At 34.7% G+C, this 22923-nt stretch overlaps 3 protein-coding genes across 3 annotated transcripts; 2 read left to right on the top strand and 1 right to left on the bottom strand.

The window, feature by feature from the left end:
* The first annotated feature begins 896 nt into the window (after window positions 1–896).
* Window positions 897–2609, top strand: LOC108478530 (uncharacterized). The gene has a single exon (XM_017780994.1). The coding sequence runs from the start codon at window positions 897–899 to the stop codon at window positions 2607–2609; it is 1713 nt and encodes a 570-aa protein (XP_017636483.1).
* A 17014-nt stretch (window positions 2610–19623) lies between these two features.
* Window positions 19624–20818, top strand: LOC128295385 (uncharacterized). Its single transcript, XM_053030948.1, has 3 exons — window positions 19624–19894; window positions 20359–20492; window positions 20549–20818. The coding sequence occupies exons 1-3, from the start codon at window positions 19624–19626 to the stop codon at window positions 20816–20818; spliced, it is 675 nt and encodes a 224-aa protein (XP_052886908.1).
* Window positions 20819–21914: 1096 nt separating this feature from the next.
* On the bottom strand, window positions 21915–22505 carry LOC108478542 (putative receptor like protein 25). Its single transcript, XM_017781006.1, has one exon. It carries the CDS (start codon window positions 22503–22505, stop codon window positions 21915–21917), a length of 591 nt encoding a protein of 196 aa, XP_017636495.1.
* Between the last annotated feature and the right edge of the window lie 418 nt (window positions 22506–22923).

Here is a 22923-nt window from a genome sequence, read left to right as displayed (position 1 = left end):
ACACATCCTTAATTCTATATGATATTGCCGTTTGCGTAGGCAGAGCCGATAAAGCTGTTGAAACTGCCAAGAGGTTCCTGGAAGAAATGGTTCAAAAAAGCATTGAACTTTGCATGAACCGCATCCAACATAGGGCTGCATCTCGTGCACCTGCCGAAGTTCAATATACATGAACCAAGTGAAGCAGTTAAAAAATGTGTCCATTCTATATATAACCATCCAAGAGAGTGAAATCAATACAGTAAAATGAGATGAATTAGGTTTCATTAGGCTTTGTTGTACATCTTGACCCTTCCTTGTTTATATATAAAACAACCTCTCTGTTACCATACATGTATATTTAATATTTCCACTCATCAAAATCATAGGAGAGGCAGAGAGAACTGCAAGTAACACTTTTTATTAGGGTCAAACTAAAGTTTTACTTTATTAATTAAGCAAATTATTTTTAATTGGATTTTCATTAATTTAAAGGAGCAGGGCCCATGCAAAGCCCTATATTCATCCCTGCAAGTAGCCATAAGAAACAATGCATGTATTGCGCATCACCTTACACATTATCACACTGCTTTGCTTGGTAAACTTGATTAAACCAAAAGTAGGATTAATGTGTTTTTCATGATTCTGGCCAAAAAGAAAAACAATTGTGATTATAAATTTTAATCATTAACAAATTTCCCAATTTCTCTTTTTTTCATCTTAACAAATCCATCCATCTAGAAAGCCTGAGCTTCATCTTGAAAGAGGTAAGTCGAATTCTTAAATTACTTGCCAACATTCTTTTCAATTTCAAGATCAATGAACCCAGATCTGTAAAGTCTTAATTTTTTTAGACGGGATTCATGGATTTTAGTGGATATAGTTCGTTGTAAAGGTTTTTAGTTCATTAAAGAAAAATGTTGGGTCGTCCTGTGTCCTATAGAACTCGAAGCTCTAGGCCAGAGAGCCTGGGAAAAAATTCTTTACATATGATTGCCAATATTTGTTTAACTATATTCGTAATAGGAGCTCTAGTGGTCACTATTATAGCCGCTACTTATGAACCAGATGACCCATTATTCCAGTCTCCTACCAAGATCACAACTTTCCTCACTTCCATATCAAATTCTACGTTTCAATCGAATAATACTGTCATTAGAACCGGGGAGGATTTAATGGCTGCCAACCAGACTGCACTAGCCACTTTTGGCAGTGGTACTGATGCAGCAGAAACCAAGGAGACGAATTCGTATGAAACTAGTTCATCAGAATGTGAGGTTGATCCCAAAGAGCCACTTGATTGTAAGGATCCAGAAGTGTTTCAATTGATGATGCAAAAGGCAATTGAGCGTTTCAAGGATATACACTTTAACCGGTTCGGGAAGCCAACTCCTGGACCCGAGGGGAATACTTGTGATATGGCCTGGAGGTTTAGGCCTAAGCAAGGGAAGGCAACTGGTTTTAATAAGGACTATAGGCGGTTTGTGATCAATAGAGATAATTGTACGCTTAGTGTGGTGAGCATTGGGGAATATCATTCGGGTGTGAATGCAAGGAAGAAGAAGAAGAAGAATAAGAATAAAATACCTGGATATGAGCCAGCGTCAGGTTTGCAGGACCAAGGTAGTTTCTCTTTGCCTGCTGCTGGGGAAATGGTGAACGATTCACTTCCGGTTGTCGAGTCCGAAAGGGAATTTATTCGTAGGAAGTACTTAATTTATGTGGGTGGTGCAGATAGGTGCAAGAGCATGAAGCATTATTTATGGAGTTTCTTGTGCGCATTGGGGGAAGCACAGTATTTGAAGCGAACTCTGGTTATGGATATGACCCTTTGTTTGTCTTCGGTATACACTTCATCGAACCTGGACGAGGAAGGGAAAGACTTCAGATTCTACTTTGATTTTGAGCATCTGAAACAGGCAGCGTCAGTGTTGGATCAAGATCAATTTTGGCAACTTTGGGATAAATGGCAAAGGAAAGATAAATTGAGTCTTTACGTTGCTGAAGATTTCAGGGTATCGCCGAAGAAGCTTATTGAGGTGAAGCATTCTTTGATTATGAGAAAGTTTGGATTCGTAGAGCCGGATAATTACTGGTATAGAGTTTGCGAAGGAGAGACAGGATCTGTTGTTCAAAGGCCATGGAATCTGATAAGGAAATCAAGAAGGTTGATGGATTTAGTTGCAGCAATTGGATCAAAGTTGAACTGGGATTATGACTCTGTTCACATCGTGAGAGGCGAGAAGGCGAGGAACCGGCACCTTTGGCCTAATCTCGCCCAAGACACCTCGCCTGATGCCCTTCTCTCGACCTTACAGAATAAAATTAAAGACGGAAGGGATGTTTATATAGCAACAAATGAACCTGAAACATCCTTCTTTGAACCTTTGAAACACAAATATACCACTCATTTTCTTAACGACTATAAGGAACTTTGGGATAAAAGCAGTGAGTGGTATTCAGACACAGCAAAGCTTAACAATGGAGCTCCTGTCGAATTCGACGATTACATGAGGGCCTCTGTTGATGCAGAACTTTTCTTGAGAGGGAAGAAACAAATCGAAACATTCAACGATCTGACTAACGATTGTAAAGATGGTGTGAACACCTGCAATACTGCAGCCATTTAATCCTTATATCGATGTCTTAAACTTCATTGCAACATTTGGGTATGTTCTTGTTGTAGTTGTAACTAGTTTCTTCGTTACCTTTTAATAAACTGCATCACTTACCTGGTAGTTTTGTCATTCAGTGGCATTTCTTGAATCTTGTACTTGCAGATTATTGACAATCAATATTACATGACATGGCATGATAACCAACTTCAACATTGCTTTGTCAGCTGCTTTTTGTATCAACTGCGTCATGTTGTAGTCGTGTGGGGTGGAATTTGCCGTCTACATCTACAACAAGTAGATATCCCAGTAACTGCTTGTGTGAGTGAAAATATATATTTCTAAATAATTAATTATATTTAAAAATAAATTAAATTATAAAATAATTATTTTTAAATTGTTAAAAATTTTAAAAAAATCTTAGATACCGCCTAATGATATTTTATTTTGTAATTTTAATTTATTTTAATATCACATGACATATAAAAATATACGACATTAAAATTTTAAAAATAGATTAAATTATGAAATAATTAAGAAATTTAAAAATATATAATTATTTGTTATGTTGTTATTAATTATCTTTAGTTGGTATCGAGTTAACTTGTAATAACAACTTAATCAACAACATTATCAATATGTAAATTTTATCACACACGTATGCGTGTAAAAACATGTATTTAAAACACATATGTGTGTTTAAATATAATATAAAATAAATAACGAAATGTATAGTTTCAAACTAATTAATTATAACACATGAAATATGTACTATATTAATAAAAATTATATTAAATTGTAAATAAAACAAAATTTAAACACATAAATATATCATATTAAAATACCAAATGAATACAATTGTTTATCATTGTATTATTATCAATCTTAAATTATTGTCTAGTTAATTTGTGACATCAACTCAATTGTTTATCATGGTAATAAATTGTGCATAATAAAATTAAAATGTATGAAAAATAAAGAAAAAATATGTTATATTTGGTAGGATTATTATTTTTACACATGTTTTAGTATGTGAGTTAGCAATAAACTAATTCAATTGACAATATTTAGCCAACCTTTTGAATTATTTTTAGGAAAGAGAAGAATTTTTTTGTTTATCTTAACGAGAGAATATTTTTCACAGGATGAGTTATTTCTTTTTAAGTTTAAGTTTAAATTTGTACCAATTTTTTTTTATTTTAGGTCTAACTATTGTAATACATACATAATAAATAAGTTTTTCTCTTATGTTACACTAGTAATCAAACAATCCAGACCCCTAATAATTGAAGGTATTACTATGTTGGAGTTTTGTCCCCAACCTATGTGGAGAGTAGAGTATGGTTCATGGAGGAAGGCACCTCGGTTGGTGGAGATAGGTGCCTACAAGACTCGAGAAAGGTGTTAGTATTAGACATGTGAATAATAATGAAGGTACCTAGGCGTGCCATAGCTCAAACCACCAACTTAGGCTTAAAGGTACATGTTTGCAAACATGTTTAGGGGTGAGCAAACTCGATTCGACTCAAAAAAATTAAAAAAAATTAAATTTCGAGTTAAACGAATTGAATTATTCGAGTCAACTCGAATTTTTTTCAAATTCGAATAACTCAAATAAACTGAATACCAAAATATAATATTTTACATATTTACCCCAAAATTTTTTATTTTCCCTAAAAACTTTAACTTTCTCCCACTTTCCCCAAAAACTTTTACTCCCATCCCACCTCGATCTACCCCAAACCTAATTTGCCCCAAATTTATTTTTTGAATATTTTCCTATTAAAATTTTACTCAAAAATTTTTATTTTCTTTCTAAACTTTTACTTCTCACCCTTTACTCATAAATTAAAAATCAAAATCATCCAAAAAAAAAATTCCTAAACTTAAATAGTAATAATTTTATTTATGTATGCGAGCGAAAAATTCTCCAAGATTTCGACGATTTTCTTTCTTGTTTTGTTTGTTTTCCCGTGGTCCGTCTTTGTTCGTTGAAGAACAATTGGATGGTAGGTGTTTGATTGTGGTCCCCGGTGTGGGGGTTTTGATGGCACTATGGAGGGATTCCCGAGGAGGTAATTGTGTCTCTACTTGGAATAGTGATGGATTGATCATGTCTGCGCTAAGTTTTTTGATTCGTGGAGTGGTGGCTTCTTGAGTGGTGATATTTGTTTCTTTCGCATGGTTTTACGTTTTTGCATGGTTCTGACGTACTTAGCATGCATCTTGAACGGTGGATTTTGTTTCCTTTTACATTTTTTTTTCTTTTGCATGTTTTTTTTTCATTGCTTTTATTATCATTAAATGTTTTTCTTTTTTTATGTTACGCAGGTTGTTAGGGGCCGGTCAAAAATATTTCCGTCTTCTTGTTTTGTTCTTTTCTTTTTTCTTTGTTCTCTTAAGTTTAACCCTAATTTTCATCTTGGTTTCTTCCCTGTGTCTTACCCAGTTTATCCTTTTCTTTTTTTTCCTTTGGGTTAATTTTGTTTTATGACGTCATGCTTTCTTTAGCTTTCTTGTATACGTAGATTAGGTTTTATTGTTCTCCTAAACTGGGAGGATCTTGTTTAATGAGCTCCGATTGTGTTTCTTGGAATTTTTCCTTGTTTGTTTTTGCTGGTGGTGGCTGGGGTGTAGGTGCTTTTTTGGCTTTCTTTACTTTGTGGTCGAGGACGGGTTTCGGACAGAGATCCTAGTTTTGACGACTTTGCAGCATTTGAGCTAGTGGTGGGGTCGTATTGTCAAATGGTGGAGGGTGGTCTGAATCCATGATAGCGATCACGATGTGCTGCTAGACCAAGGGTGATGCTTCTACATGGTGTTAGTTTTCCTCCGCATTTAATTTCTTTTTTTTTCTTAAAGGTTGTTGTATTTTGTTGTCTTTCTTTTAGGTTATCTTACTTATTCATTGTGTTTTTTGAAGGGATTGTTTAATGGACTTGGGTTTTACTACGCTTGTTTTATTGTGATCTCATTTACATTGCTTTGTTTCTAGTTAGGTTTTAAGGTGTTCTGTTGTTTATTTTTGTGAGCTTTGTGTGGTCTTTTTGGATTGGTATCGACTGGTGGATTGTGGTGTTGCGGTGGTTTTTGTTGCGGTTGGTGGTTGGTTGAGGCCCTTGGTTTGGTTGCTTGGTTCTCTTCTCAGATTGGGGCTGTTATCTGTTTTCTATTGTGGTTTGGCTGGGTGATCATCTGGTTGGTTTTTTGATGGATGAGGATATTAATGAATTGTTGGCGAGATTAAATTTTTCTAAAAAAGAATCTAAACGTGCGATGAGCACGAATAAGACTCAACCAAATTTACAAGGTTATGAAGTGTGGGCTGTGGGAAAAATTATGTCCGATAAAAAAACTAACAAAGAAGCCATGTATCGTATGCTGAAATCTCTCTGGTTTACTAAGGAGCCGGTTAGTTTTGTGGTTATGACTGTGGGTGTTTTTTTAGTTAAATTTGGTAATGTGGATGATAGAACAAGGATTTTCAACCTGGCCCCATGGCTTTTCAATAAATATTTGTTTGTGATGCTACCGTTTGTTAAAGGTCAAACTATGGAGGATTATGCCTTTAACATTGCCCCCCTTTTTGGATACGAGTTTACAACATCCCTTTTGAGGAAATGGATAGACAAGTAGCCATCAATGTAAGGGAGGTTATGGGAGAGATTTTGGCTATTGACTGGCGATAGATAGAAAAAGCTGTTGGATTGACTACATAAGAAACATGGTTAAAATTGATGTGTCCAGGCCTCTTCAACAAGTTTTCCATTTGGTTAGGAATGAGGGGATTGAAATAGTGTGTTATTAAGTATGAAGGGCTTCCTACTTTATGTTATATATGTGGATACATCGGACATACTCCACAGAAATGCCCACGACAAGAGGAGCTTCCAAGACTGAGTAGTCCAAGTTTTCAAAATGGAAATTGGTTAAGAGTTCAACTAGGTGGGCCAAACCAAAATAGAGGAAACTGGCGAAATTGTGTTGAATCCTGGAAAAAGGAACAAGTCCAATCGAGATGGAGACTGGAAACAAAGAGTGAATTGAAGCTGAGAATAATATGACGTTACTAAATGGAAAAGAGAAAGTGATGGCTGAGGAAGAGGGATTGAAGTCATGTTCTCCTATGGACAAACGCCCGATACAATCTTCAAGAGATGGTGGGGGCAGGGTGAAGTTTCAACGCAAGAGGATGAAGGGCATCAATGGGGAGAGTAATGACCAAAGTTAGAATACGATAGTTTGGAGGAAATTATCGATAGTCTTTCACTTTTTAAGGGGGCGGCTAGTGACCAACCCCGCCGAAAGCAATGAAATTTTTTTACTGGAACTGTCGTGGGCTTGGGAACCCTGCGACAGTTTGTGAGTTAAAGCAACTCCTTGTTGCTAATGATCCTGATGTTGTTTTCTATGCAAAACTAAAATTTGTGCTGCGAACTTCGAGCGCATTCGGAATATTTGCAGGATGGCTAGATGTTTTGTGGTGAATCCAAATGGTCGTCGGGGTGGCTTGGTTCTAATGTGGAAGGATGGGGTCAAAGTGGGATCACCTAGAATTATTCTAATCATCATATTTTGATTCTTTGGTCAAACTGGAGAGACAAAACAGATTCAGGCTCACGGGATTCTATGGTTATTCTGAGATGAATTTGAGAAATCGATCTTGGGAACTTTTAAGAACTGTGGGTGATTTGGTTAGGGAGGACTAGATCGTTGGTGGGGATTTTAACGCCATTATTAATGATGCTAAAAAGTTCGAAGGGAGAAGGAAGCCTAGGTGGATTTTAACGCCATTATTAATGATGCTAAAAAGTTCAATGGGAGAAGGAAGCCTAGGTTGGCTAAGGATGAGTTTAGAGAAATTATAGAGGAATTGGCGCCCGTGGATGTTAAAATGGATAAAGGCTGGTTTACGTGGACTAATAATCGTGAGGGGAGCAGGTTGATCAAAGAAATAATTGATAGATTTTTAATTTCCGCTAGTGCGCTGGAAAGTATTCCTTTCCTTTCGGCTAACGTGGTGCGACAAGCAAATTCAGACTATGATGCTATTCTATTGGACACTATGGGGCGTAAATCGAGGGAAGAAATGAAAGACTCGAGATTGCTCTTCAAATTTGAAGCATGTTGCGCTAAAGAGAAAGAGGCCAAAGAGGGCTTGGGGCCATAATAATGTTAATTTCCTTAATGACATTGAAAGGGTGCACTCTATGCTTGGCTTATGACAACATCGTCGGTTTAAAAGAATGAAAAGTTGAATGCGCTGATTGGTTGATGGGATTGACAAACTTATCGATGGGTCTTATTTGGATTCTAATGTCGACAAATTGAAAGATTCTGATGTCGAGTTGGGCGCCTTTATACGGAGGAGGAAAGTTTTTGGGCCCAAATATTGTGGCTCAAAGTGGGGGATAGGAATACTTATTTCTTTCATGTCCGGTCTACGGGTAGGCTAGGAAAAAGAAAATTGAGGGCTTGATGGATTCGAATGGTAGGTGGGTGAATGCTATGAATGATATGTGGGGTTGCTTGGAATTATTTTCATAAGCTCTTTAAATCTGAAGCTTCTGGTAATGATGATAGATTTTTGAACCATATTCAGAGGAGTATCATACCTGACATTAATAACATGTTGGAAAGGCAAATTACGAATGATGAAATTCTCGCTACTTTCAATCAAATGTACCGCCGAAAGGCTGTTGGCATTGATATGCTATCACGTCTGTCGAAACTATTTTTTAAGAGGGTTGACTTTTTGTTTGAAAATGAAAAAAATGAAAGTTGTCATTAATCTTGTTTATTTAGGTGTGATCGGATCACCTCGTAATTCAATCATTTTAATAAACGTTTAAGCTTAATAAAACGATAATTTTTTGTCTACAAAATCCACAAAACGGATTCGAGAGTCATTTATGTACGAGGAAGGATTAGCACCATCGATACACCTAAAATTGGTACCTAGTTGATTACTTGGCGTCTTTAGTGTCGACAGTTAAAATTTGAGGAAATTTTAAAAATACAATCCTTTGGTTAAAATATTATTAACAAGAAAACAACTTTATTTTTGAGTTAATCGAGAAAAAGAATCATATCCCGTAAGTTAGGGCACGATGCCTTAAACTCTCGAAACAAAGGTAAATACGAAAAAAAATATTTTAAAAAAATTTATTTTTAAAATAGATGATAATCTCGGTTTTAGAAAGAAATCATATTCCTTAAGTTAGAACAAGATTTTTCTTAATTCCTGAGAATGTTTTAATTAAAATTTCATGTTTTTTTAAAAAAAAGATGTTCGGTTATTTGGAGTCATCGAGAAAATTGAAACCCTATAAGTTAGAGAACAACTTTTCGAATTTCTAAATACAAAACATTGCCTATTTTTTAAAAAACTTTTATGTATCGGGTAAAGATTAATGTGACACGAATTTGTAGTAATAATGGCATAATATGTTTGATAAATATAAAAAGAAATCATAGCCCTAATATGCATAACAGAATAATAATGAATGCGATAATAGGGTTTTTTTTACCCAAATATATTAAAAAAATTTTAAATACCTAAATAGGTTGTCAACTAGATTAATTATTGAAATGGTACGTTTTCTTTAATCGCGCCTATCTGACAGGCGTGAATAAATTTTTTATATTAAAATATTTTATTTTTTTCGTTTAATAAAATATTATTAATTTTTTTCCCGGACCATTATATGACCCTAGTGTAGATACGAAATACAGGTTGCGTCTATCTGATTGGCGCGACTAGTTGAGCCTATCTCAGAGGCGTGACTAGTTGAGTCTATTTGACAAGTGCGGCTAGTTGTGCCTAACTCAGACGCACGAATGGCGGGGGCCACTACAGCGTGCTTAATTTTTCGCCTATATATACCCTCAAAAATCAAATGAGCACAGGCACAAAATTTAGCAGAGGAATAGACACAAAATTTAGCAGAACGGAAATAAGAAGATAGGGAGAAGAAAAAAGAAAGGAAAACAAGAAGAATGATAAGGTATTTTGGTTTATTTCTTTTTAAATAGAATGTAGAGTCTTGTTAGTAATTTTATTATTTGAAAGTTATTTTGTTAGGTTATTAATTTTATTAGCTTCTGAATGAAAAATTTTGCATTAAAAATTTTATGTATTTTTTTTTCATTTCGAAATTGTTTTGAATTTTGACAAAAACCATGGGATGTATATTTGAATGTCACAAACAAGTAGCAATAAGATTTAATAGAAATATCTCGTTTGATGATATGAAGGAAAAAATTAGTGAAAAGATTTATAGACATTGTGGGAGAAAGATATCAAAACTTTTCTACAAGTTTCCAGTTTCAACGGATCCCATAAAATTTACCGAAATGGAACTTGTAGATGATGAAGACGTGGAGACAATGGTCACTCTTTATTGTGGGACTCGGAGCAACCAAAATGCATCGATTCAATTATTTGCTGAGTTAGCTGGTGTGGAGGTAACTGAAGATCTCACTCCATTAGGTGAAGAAGATGGAGCTCAAGAGCCGTGTTTGGTGGTTTCGATATCGTACGTTGATAGCCAATCAACTATACATGGGACCGATATTGATCTTAATGTTGCACCCGAAACTGATGTGGTTGGTGATGATGTATACTATAGTAGTGATCCAGCTGATCACGAAGTCGATAGTGAGAGTGATCCCGACGTGGATGAGGTCCCAAATGATATTGACGACGAAGGTGTGAATAAGGATGGAAACGTTAACGCGTCTTCATTCGGAAACCAGATTTTTCATATTGTGATACACAATAATCCTGGGGCACATATGTCTCAGATAGACCCCGATGCGGTGCGGGTAACTGAGTTTCCGGAGTACCTTGAAATACTACCTAGTCATCGAATGACCGTATATTCTAATCCTGAGGAGTTGTTCACGGGCCAGAGATTCGAAAGTAAGGAAGAATACGTATTTTCCATTAAGCAGTATAGCATGAATATATCAATAGACTATAAAGTCGTCGTGTCTAAACCAACATTATATATTGGAGAGTGTTAGAGGTCGGCAGGAGGCTACAATTGGCAGATACGAGCTGCATTTATCCAGAAATCGCAGATGTTGGAGATACGAAAATTTATTGAGCCTCACACATGCACTTCAACACGTATGACAGAAGATCATCGAAAACTTGTCTCCAAAACTATTTGTACATGAATCATGCCAATAGTGAAAGACATGTCGACCATTAAATTTTTAATACTGATTACCGAAATACAGGCACGATTCCAGTATCGAGTATCATATCGGAAGGCATGGATAGCTAAACAGATGGCAACAGAGCAATTGTACGAAGATTTCGATGCATCATACAATGAGTTATAAGGATGGATAGCCACTATGAGGGAACACGTGCCGGGGACTATCATTGAGTTACAGACACGACCTTATTACGTGTCAGATGACCAACTACAATCTAGAAAAAGAATTTTTCATTGGATGTTCTAGACGTTTGATCCATGTGTGTGCGCATTTCCCCACTGCAAACTGTTTGTGCAAGTAGATGGAATTTGGCTATATGGAAAATACATACAGATCCTACTTCTTACGGTTGCTCAAGACAACAACAGAAACGTACTTCCGATAGCATTTTCAATTGTCGATAAGGAGAACATGGAATTGTGGGAATTCTTCCTTACCAACCTGCGGAGGTATAGCAACGAAAATATTTACATCATCTCTGATAGAGGGAAAGGATTAATTGCAGCCACTAGGTGTTCCGTTGTACCATAGAGATCCATTTACTGTATCCGGAACATCGCGGCTAACTTTCAGCTAGATTATAAGAATACAAACTAGAAGAGACAAGTTGTGAGAATGGGTAAAGAATTACCTTATCTTTTCAATATAAGTTTTAATGTTTTAGAGCAATACTGTAACTTATATTTTCTTCATACATATGCAGCACACGAGCTAGAGCCACACATTTTCAGCCAAAGAATGACCTAACTTGAGAGTGATATAGAAGGTCAAACGAACACATCTTTTCGACAGTGGTTGGGTAACATGGAGCCGTGGTAATGGGCTCAAAGTTTTGACGAGGGCTTTCGTTATGGTCAAATGACCACAAACTTGGTAGAGGGGATCAACGCTGTGTTGTTAAAAACATGACATCTTTAGATTTCATCTATCTTCTCGGCTACGTTCTACAGGTTGGCTACCTTGATGCCAAGAATGGGTCAGCAACAAGTCAACCAAATGGAGGCGGGACACGTGTTTTTCGAAGATGTTAGGGATAAAATGGTTGCAAACTGTTGGATGGAGAGGTCGATGACAGTAGAAGTATATTCATGATGTAATGAAACGTTTTGAGTTACAGAGACCATCGGTCATCGACCCGGTATACCACCTAGGTCCTACAGAGTTGATTTTCGAAACAGACGGTGTGACTACAAGAGGTTTCAAACACTTCATTATCCATGTGCACATGTCGTGGCAGCTTGTGTTAAAGTCTCGCTCAATGTAGAATAATTTATCGATGAAATGTACTCCCTCAAATGCAGGTTGTGTGTATGGGAGAATGAGTTCCTCGTGCTTCCTGACCTATCTACTTAGGAGGTACCTTCGATGACCTTTGAACTTGTCCCAGAAAAAAGGTTGCGTAGGAACCCGAAAGGTCGTCCACAATCATCCAGAATCCATAATGAAATGGACATGAGAGAGAAATTTGACGGGAGCTGTGTGGCGTATGCAGATTAGCAGGTCATAATCGGAGTAAATGCCAGCTTCGAAACTACCATGTTGGACAATCGTCTCAATCGGGTAGAAATTGAGATGTAGTTCATTACATGTTAAAAGGATTGAATCACAATTTTATCTACAATTTGTTGCAGTTAATCTAATTTGACTTACATAGTTAGTATAAAGTTTATTTATTAAAATTGAAAAATAAAAAAAAACCATAAAATTGATAAATAAGATGGCAAAAAAGTCATTATATAATACAAAGTTGACTATTTAAATTGAAAAAAAATAAATTAAGCTGATGAATAAAATGCCAAAAATTTTCATTAGATAAATATGAAGTTATTTATATTACAAAACCCTCTAAAATTGATGGTTTGATAGTGTAGTTCTAGGGGTATATTTTTTGTGGAGCTCGACGTTCACGTTGCGGGCGATTACGATGATTAACGTTCTCATCATCTGTATGTAGGGGCGTGCAAAACATAGATGAAAAATCATATGTCTCAAACATCATCGATGAACTTGAGCCGAAAGGAGTAGAGTACGACGGTGGATACGGGCCGGGAGGAGTAGAGTACGGTGGTGAATACGGGCTGGGAGGAGTGGAGTACTATGGTGGATACAAACCGGGAGAAGTGGAGTACGATGATAGATACGGGTCGAAAAGATCAGAGTACTGAAGTGGATACGAGCCAGAAGAAGCAGAGTATTGAAGTGGATACGAGCCAGGATGACTAGAGTACTGAGGTGGTAGTGGGCTGAAGATATCAAACTCTGAATTATATACATAGCCTGACGAGCCCAGGAAATCATCATCACCCCCCAAATCTGAATGATAAGAACTATCCCCAGAGTGTAGCTCCGTCTCTGCCTCCAGCTTTGCCTTTGGCTCCGGCTATGGCTCTAGCTTTGGCTCTGGTGCATGATGCGGATCTAGAAGGGGTTGCTCAATTCGTGTCGTATGCGGAGGGACTACCATCGACCGCCCACCAAACAAAAACGGTTTCCCTATCTCACAGTACCACTGTATGTACTCTAACGAGGGTTGCAGATCGAAAGCACGATCCATCTGAGGTACCCTCCCCAATCGGTTGTTCCACATCGTAATATATTCTTTATGCACTTTTCCCCAATCATTTCCATACCTACCCCTCCTGTTCATCCTATGGACCTCCCCTAATCGTACTGGTAGTGTCGGGATATACTGTATGCAACCGAACTACCGGAGTACTCGATCACCATAATACCACTCCACTACCTGAAAATTGATAATGGGTGTGCTAATGCACCATAGGTTTGAGTGGACGAGGGCAGATGAGGAAATAACTGTCATAATTTTTAGAACAGAATACAGCATCCAAATGAACTGCACAGTTAATAACATTGTTATATTAATGCGGGTCGAGTGAGATAAAATAATAAAATTAAGGTTATATTGGAAAAATTTACCCCCTATCCGGCATGATTCTCAATCATCAAACGATATATCGGAACCGTGTATGACCTCTCGATACCCGGATTAGTACTCTATCTACGAAAACAAATTGTTAGAACAATATAATCCGAAAAAAAGTCAACTAATTCTTATAACGAGTAAAAATTCATCACCTATTAACGAGTGGAAATATATATGATTAGTGACTAATGGATGCCAAGAATGGCATCCGGTAAAGTGCCCACAACTATAGCAGTATGAGGTATCCACCTATGTCCATTGCAGAAGGATCTGTCGTCTGACAAAGTTCGCAATACAGTATGGCTAAAATTGTGGACCCCCAACTGTATGAACGGGTGTTATGCAAATTGGATAATAGGGGTAAGTACATCAAGTAGATCGTACTGTCGTTTGCATCCGGCGTGAGTACACCCCCTATAAGGTGCATAATGTAAGCTTGAATGGCCTGCATCACCTCCCATTCATTGGCAGTACTCGGCAAATACTCAAAATTGTCTTTTAGCCATAAAAATCTCAAACTGGTAAATTTCCCCTCACTTGGCGAGCGTCCAAGTAATTCATAGCAAAGGGTAGCCGGCTTAGAGATCGAACTTACGCCCGTGACCGCATTCCCATCGATGGGAAGCCTGAACTGTAGTGCAACATCCTCTAGAGTAACGGTACACTCCCCGCACGACATCGCTCGACTAAAGCGGAAAGCAAGTCGTATCGCAAATCAAAAGTCCGGATCAGTGCCACTGATCTGAACCCGGCTAACTCTAAGTATAGTATTAGGCGCTCATCTAGCAGAAACCCTACACTATTAACACAACCCCTCAATACGCGGTACGGACCCTGACATTATTAAATTAGCAAAATAGTTAATAAATATAATTTAATTCAGTAAATAAGATGAGTATCAAATAAAAATTTTATTACCATCTCATTAATAGTACTTGATATGTGATTATTATTATTAATCAAAGAACCCATTTGCTGCAAATCTGTAATTAAAAAAATAAATTCATTTAATTTGTTTCAAAAATACAATAAATTATTTCAAATTTTAGAAACAAAACACGGTAAATATCTAATAATTTCCCATAATTTACCTACAATAAAAAATTATGTTAGATTACAATAATAATATAATTAAAATTAATATAAACTATCTAAACATAAAAACATACTAATTAAAAAATAAAAATAGAAATAGATATATACCCGAGTAGTTTATTTCAAACAACCTATAAAATTATATAACAACAAATTTAATCAACATTTTAATAAATCAATAAAATTGTTAAATAAATAAAAATCAAATAAAATTACATTATATAAAAATTACATTAAAAAATCACAAAACACTAAACTAAACACTAACAATTTATATAACCTAATCATAAATTACTAACAAAATAACTATAAAATTATTTTTAAAAAATACATTACTAAAAATCACAAAACACATAACTAATATAGATTGAAAAATGTTTATACAATCTGTCAAGGTTGATAACAAATTTTTCTCCCTTAAATTACTTATGCCAACAATATGTTCATGTATAAAATAAATTCATGTACATGCATTTAACTTTGAACATTGATATTTGTGGGTGTTAAATTTTTAATTAAAATTTTAAATAATTTTAATAAAAGCATTTGTCAATATCTTTATTCATACTTATAGTCAACCCTAAAAGTGCATTAAATGGAATTTGAAAATTCATATCTTACTTGTTATTGTAGATAAAAATATCCAAATCCCATATTTTTTTCATACAGCCAAAACTCTACCCCCATTGTTCAAAATAGGGGTGAGCGTTCGATCAAATCGAGTGAAAAAATTTATAGTTAATCGAGTTGACGAATCATATTTTATCATCCTAATTTGATTTGAAATTTTCTCGAATCGAGTCGAGTGAAATGGAATGCGAATCTAATCGAATCGAATATATTTGTTCGAGCTAAATTTTAAAAAATAATTTTGGGTCCTTATAACCACCGTCACCTATCATAATAAAATTTGTCCACCTTAATCAAATTATTTATTAACTTTCATCACCTCATAATTTATTTATTGATCTTTTACATACGGGTTAGCTTCTTTGCTTACTTAGTTGTTTCAATTATCTGCAGGTTCTTGCCACTATATATTTTGGAATTAAAAATATATTAAATGTAAAATGTGATTTTTTAATAAAAGTTATTTTAAATATAAAATGTGAAATTGATACCAATATAAAATTTTAGCACAAATATTTTATGGCATAATTAATAATTCAATTTTAATATAAATATTCAATATGACTAAACAATTTAATAATATAAATAATATAAAATGTGAAATTTAATTTAATTTAATAATATAAATAGTAGATATAAATAAAATTATTACTATTTATATTTAGTGATATTTTTTGGATAATTCTGATTTTTTATTTGAGAATAAAGGGTGAGAAGTAAAAGTTTAGGAGAAAAATAAAAAGTTTTGAGGAATAAAAGTTTGAGGGAAAGTAAATGGGGGAGTAAAATTTTGGAGGAAAAATATTAAAAAAAAATTAGGGGGATGGGTTTGGGGTAGATGGGAAGTGGGATGGGAAGGGAGTAAAAGTTTTAGGGGGAAAGTGGGAGGGAGTAAAAATTTTGGGGAAAAATAAAAAGTTTTGAGGGTTTTTGGGTGTAAAATTTTGAGAAAAAATAAATGGGAGAGTAAAATTTTGGTGGAAAATGGATTTTGGGTAGATTGAGGGGTTGGGATGGGAGGAGAATAAAAGTTTTGAGGGGAAAGTGGGAAGAAGAAAAAGTTTTGAGAGAAAAGTAAAAAGGTTTGAGAGTTTGGGATAAAAATGTAAAATATTATAGTTTGATATTCGAATTATTCGAGTTATTCGAATTCGAAAACTCAACTCGAATCGAACTCGAAATTCGAAAAAAATTGATTTGACTCGAATAACTCGATTCGTTTAACTTGAAATTCAAGTTTTTTTTTTTCAATTTTTTCGAGTCGAATCAAATTTTGCTCACCCTAGTTCAAAATAAGAATCTTAATTATGAGTTTTGGGAACGCTTTTAATTGATACTATTAATGTATTATTATCAATTTTTAATTTTTTAAGTTGCTGTTAAATATTGGTATGTTAATAATTGATTTATATTCTTCAATATTTCTACAATCATTTTTTATAAAAATAATTTTAAAGTATATAAATTTATGAAAAGAGTCAGTTATGATTAAACTTGGACAAATTGATATCCAAGTTGGTATAAAAAATTAAATGAGTTAACAACAACTATTAACATACCAATACTTAATAGTAACTTAAAAAATTAAATGAGCTTAAACATCATTTGTCCAAATTCATTTTCAAAATGAAATGATTTTTAATTTTTTATAAACTTATACGTTAAACTCACCAAATACTAAACTAAACACAACAATTTATAACTTAATCCTAAATTACTAATTAATTAATTTTAAAATAATTATAATCACAAAAATTTATAACATAATCCTAAATTACTAACAAATTAATTTTAAAATAATTATAAAAACAAAAAAAATTGCATTCATACAAATATTAATCCAAAACTATAAACACTAAACATAAATAACTTATAATTAATAATTAATAACAAAAAATCACAATATCTTAATTAAACTCTTTAAATTATAAACAAAATTATTTACTAAAATAATACGTTAACTTCTTCTTTCTTCTTCTTCTTCTTCTTCTTCTTCTTCTTCTTCTTCTTCTTTTCTTCTCTTTTCTCTCTTTTCTTTCTCTCTTCCGGTGGATGGGGTTTGGGGGACCATGATTATAAGGTCCCCCATTTGCAACTTTTTCCTATTGAAGGGACTAGACACAGCAGCAACAGCTACTAGCAGATGGAGCGGGGGAGGGGGTATGCATGCGGCAACATATGCTGCAGGAGGGGTACTGTAAAGGTAAGGGCGTGGGGTAGGGGACATGTAGCAGCAGATGCTGCAGGAGGGGGGACTGTGCAGGTAGATAAAGAGAGGATTTTTGTATCTATCGGAACTTTACTGTAGTTTATCTTTGTTTATTTTTTTTTCACCAAAAAAAAATAATGAGGAAAAAATAAAATAAAATAAATAAAACATGTCAAAAAGGAATAATAAGTGAATAAATAAATACTAATAAAAGTTTAATTAAAAATTGAGAATAAGCAAATAAACAAAGAAATAAAGAAATATTAATTAAAATAGTTTTAATAATAATAATAATAATAATAATAATAATAATAATAATAATAATAATAAGAGGACTAAATTGAAAGCTAAACAGGATTTTAGGGGAAAAATAGGAATAAAATAAAGTAAAGGACCGAATTGTAATGCGCGAATGAAAGGGAAGGACCAAATGGGAAATATTCCCTGTCCTCCAAAACACGCCGTTTCAAGTGGACCAAATTAAAACCGAAATAAAATTCTAGGGCATAAATTAAAAACTAAAAAAAACAAGATTTAAAAACTAAAAAAATGCAAAAGGGCCAAATGCACAAATAATCCTTCTACTAAAAAAAATGTGGATCCTAAGCCCGGCAGGTCGGGTCGGGTAGGTTCGGGTCACATGAAAACAATGTCGTTTTGGTGTCTGAGGGAGCTGGCCAAAATTGCGTTGTTTTGACACCCTATATAAGTCACCCAATCTAAAAAAAAAATCATTTATCCCCTCTTTAGAAAAAAAAAATCAAAAACTCTCTCTCCCCCTCTCTCAGCTCTTAAGTCCGATGGGAGCTCCGGGCAGTCGTCACTAAACGGCGGCTGAAAGACAGAAAATCTCCCTTTTTTCAGGCGATCGAAAAACAAGTGATGGCTTATCCTTTTTTTGTTTTTTAATATATATGTATATATAAAAAACATATTCAAAAAAGAGTGAAAAGAAAAAATTTAAAAAAAAACCTTAATCCGATTCGATTTCTTTCTCTATGTTTCTTGCCTCGTTTTTTTTTTCTTGTGTGTGAACTTTGTTTTTTATTCAACTCCTTGTTGTTTTTATTTTTTGGGTATTCAAATCTTGTTAAAAATATTACATTGAGTCTCCTTTGGCTTTATAGTCTCTTTCAATACAATATCATATATTTACTACTACTGCCTAATGTCTTTTCTACTGTTGATTTTGCAAGTGGCAAAGGCGGTGCTGGCAGTGGACTAGGGGCGGCAGCAGACCTAGGTGCGGTGCACATAGGGTTTTTCTCTCTTTTTTCTTTCTAAAAATTTTTAAGATTTTGGGCTAGGTTTTTTTATTTGGGCCTTATTGGGCCTTTGGACTGTATTTGCACTATTTGGATTTTTATTATTTGGTTTTATTTTTTTAGTTAGTGGGCTAGGCAAATTAGGCTTATTACAAGGTCTGTTCTTTAAAGAAAATTGATAGGTGGTAGGTAAGGAGGTTCTTCTCTTGTGTCATGACATCTCTAATGGAAAGAGGGATATTTCAGACATCAATGATATAGTAGTGGTTCTCATCCCTAAGATCAAGGACCACAAAGACATGACTCATTTTCGGCCTATTAGTTTGTGCAAGGTTATTTTCAAAATAATCTCCAAGGTTTTAGCTAACAGATTAAAGGTTGTTCTCCTTTCATGTATTAGTCAGAAATAGAGTGCTTTTTTCCTGGGTCGTATGATTCACGATAATATCCTTATCGCCCATGAATTAATGCATTATCTATAGAGCTCAAAAAATGGGCCGAATAAAGGGTTCGTCATTAAGCTCGACATGAGCAAAGCTAATGATCGTGTTGAATGAAACTTTTCTCGAGAAGGTGATGGAGAGAATGGGTTTTGCTGACAATTGGATTAAGAAAGTTATGTGAGGTGTTCGGTCTGTGAGGTATGTGGTTAAGTGAAACATGATTCTTTTGGAGGTTATTGTTCCCGAGTGGGGTCTTCATCAGGGGGATCCACCTTCCCCTTACCTTTTCTTATTTTGCATGGAAGCTTTCTTGAGGATGCTTCTTAATGCTCAAGATGTTAGTCATATCCGTGGCATTCGAGCTAGCAAAAATAGCCCTCAGATTAACCACATGTTCTTTGCCGATGATGCCCTCTTTTTTGTTAAAAATAAGATCAATGAAGTTAAGGCTATTATGGAGATTCTTAGAGAATTTGGGAAAATGTCGGGTTAAAAGATTAATCATGCTAAGTCTATGGTGTTCTTTAGCTTAAACACCTCTAAGAACCAAATACATCTTTATGGCGAGATGTTGAGCATGCGAGTTGTGGATAAATTGGACAATTATCTTGGTCTGCCTCTCCTCGTGGGCAGAAAGAAGACAATTTCTTTTCAAGACATTCTTAATCACTTTTCTAATAGGATTAATAGTTGGTCAAAGCGGTTATTATCCTATGGTGGTAAAGAGGTTTCATTAAATCAATTTTACAATCCTTACCAACTTATGCTATGTCTGTTTTTCTTGCTCCCAAGGGCACTACAGAGGAGATGCTTTTAAAATTATGACATTTGTGGTGGACTAGCAAGGAGAAAGGGAGAGGACGGGACAATAACATTAGAATTGGTGTGGATATTTGGGGGTTTGAAGGCCTTAATGGCAATTCCCTTTGCTATCATATGTCTAATATTTCAGAAAAAATGGTTCGTGATCTTTGGGTGCCCAACTCTTTTGCATGGAATAAGGATTGGGTCTGTGAGCTCTATGGTGAGCTTGTGTGGGATCGTATTTGTGACCTCCCTATTATTTCTAATGGTTTGAATGATAAGGTGATATGGTTCCATAACATCATGGTCTTTTTCATGGATTTTTCTTAAGAGAATAGGCCTTGGTCCGCATTGTCTTTTTTGGAAGTTCATCTGGAAGATTTAAGGTTCTTCCCAAAATTCGTGTTTTTGCTTGGACAATTGGCCATGAACTGCTCCACATGAATGCCAAAATTTCCTCCGTTAAACAGAATGCTAGACAGGACTACCCAAGGTGTGGTGCTAGTGAAGAAACTGTTATTCATGCGCTCAAAGACTACCTGAAAACCAATGCCATTCTTGCGTTCAGTGGTCTCGGTGGTAGGCTCATTGACAAAGAACATTGTTAATGTATTGATTGGCTTGAAGATGTTATACGATTGTTAGACAAAAAAACCTTTGAAGATTTAATTAGGACTCTTTGGAATGGTTGAAACAGTCGCAAATTTGGTTACAAGGACCCAAAATCATTTAACTCGAACAAATATAATCGATTTGATTTGATTCAAATTCCATCTTACTTAATCTGATTCGAGAAAATTTCAAATCGAGTTAGGATGATAAAATAGGATTCATCAACTCAATTAACTCGAAATTTTTTCATTCGATTTGATCGAACGCTCACCTTTAAACATGGTACAACTTGAGCTACAAAACTTTGATACGTGAATAATACCTTCGATTGTTGGGGGTTTAAGTTAGCTACCATGAGGACATACTTTGAAGATTTCTCTAATAGGGAGATGATTCCCCCTCAATAAAATATATTTAAATTGTTGTGAAATTATTATGTTTAATTTGTTTGGATTTTTATTTAGCTACATTTTTAATTTGTATTCATTTCTTGTTAATTAGAAATTTATTTTAATTAAATTAGTTTTTTGTTTCATTTTATATTATTCGCAAATTTAGATTCGGATGTTTGCATATTCAAATATCCGACATATGATTGAAAATGTTAAATTTAAATTTTTACAGATTTAGATATATGATGAATAATGATATTTAATTCGGATTTGGATAATTTCACTCGGATAATTTGTGAATTCAAATTATCAAACAGATTGACAAATTCGAATTTAAATAGTTAAAAATTGCAGATATTAAACCTACTGCAATTCCTACTTAATTCAGTTTTTTTATTATGAAAATTTCCATTACAATTGTCATTTTTCTACCTAAAAAATTTGGAATCCATAAAGTTTTCTTTTTTTAATATTGCAATCCCTAAAGATAAATGCCCATAAACCACATTCGTTTTATATTAATAATAATTCTAAATGATAATCATAGCTTATATTCGTAACAAAAGAAAAGGACAAAATGAAAAAAAAAAAAAAAGCAAAGGGCAAATGACAAATTAACGTACATAATTGTATTTTTTTTGTAAAAGAAACATACACGGAAACCAACACATGCTAGTACTGTGTCAAATTAAGCATTCAGTTAATTCATCCTACCCCTCCTTCGATTCTGCATCTTTCTTTTAAAATACTTGATAAACAACTTATGTTTCATCGGGTTGAAGGGGTATCTCACTACCGCACTTCCATATCCCAACATGATCGCTTTCCACCCAAATTGAAGCCATGAATCTTCACCATCATCTTTCTTTGACAATGAAGGCGGCGGTGGTGATAAGCCTTCGGGATAGCATTTCTTTGACAATGGATTCTCATATAATCCTAGGTTGCCCTCAAATAAGTTTTCAAACGTACCAAATTGTTTGCCTTGCGGTATAGGTCCGGTCAAATTAAAAAATTCAAGGAAATTGAGTTGCACTAGCTCCTGAGGGATCTCTCTAGAGAGCTTGTTCCGAGAAAGGTCCAAAGCTTGGAGGTTTGTGAGATTTGCTAATGATAATGGAGTTGGACCCGAAAGAAAATTGTTAGAAAGGTTGAGGAATTGAAGTGCCTTTAGAATTTGAATGTTTCCTGGAATGCAGCCATCAAACTTATTGCTTGAGAGATCAATGACTACCAAGGAAGCTTGAATCTTCTCGTATTTTATTTTCACGCCTGCCTTTGTGATTGTCATTAAGGAGAAACACCAACCTGACTTTCTTCTCCCACTTCAGAACTATTGGAACCCACCATTCTTTGAAAAGTCAAATGGGGTGGGCACCGAAAGTAGAAAGTAATATTGGTTGGCAAGTTGGGTTAAAAGTTGGCATGGGATAATTGCAATTTTGGTCCCTAATTGTATAGGGACATTGCAAGTTGATCCTTGAACCTCAACTATAAATAGGCCTAACCATTTCTTACTTTCTTCATCCCATAATTGCCATTCTCTACTTAAGGCATTATTCTCTCTCTCTATTTGTAAATTTCACTTGTAATTTTTGGAGTGAAATATATTTGGTAGTGCCCGAGGACGTAGGCAAAATTTGCTGAACCTCGTTAAAATTCTGGTGTTCTTTATTATTTGTTTTGCATATTTTGTGAATGTGATTGTA

Source organism: Gossypium arboreum, chromosome 7 (genome assembly GCF_025698485.1).
Source record: "Gossypium arboreum isolate Shixiya-1 chromosome 7, ASM2569848v2, whole genome shotgun sequence".
Classification (NCBI taxonomy): Eukaryota; Viridiplantae; Streptophyta; class Magnoliopsida; order Malvales; family Malvaceae; genus Gossypium; species Gossypium arboreum.
This window is presented reverse-complemented; position numbering and strand designations above follow the sequence as displayed.

What these genes read in the sequence shown, in the direction of transcription:
- LOC108478530 (XM_017780994.1), top strand. Translation starts at nt 897, where the DNA reads ATGTTGGGTCGTCCTGTGTCCTATAGAACTCGAAGCTCTAGGCCAGAG.
- LOC128295385 (XM_053030948.1), top strand. Translation starts at nt 19,624, where the DNA reads ATGATTCTTTTGGAGGTTATTGTTCCCGAGTGGGGTCTTCATCAGGGG. An exon ending in AGAATTTGGGAAAATGTCGG is followed by an intron (nt 19,895 to 20,358) that starts GTTAAAAGATTA and finishes CTAATATTTCAG; the next exon opens with AAAAAATGGTTCGTGATCTT. An exon ending in CTAATGGTTTGAATGATAAG is followed by an intron (nt 20,493 to 20,548) that starts GTGATATGGTTC and finishes TTAAGAGAATAG; the next exon opens with GCCTTGGTCCGCATTGTCTT.
- LOC108478542 (XM_017781006.1), bottom strand. Translation starts at nt 22,505, where the DNA reads ATGACAATCACAAAGGCAGGCGTGAAAATAAAATACGAGAAGATTCAA.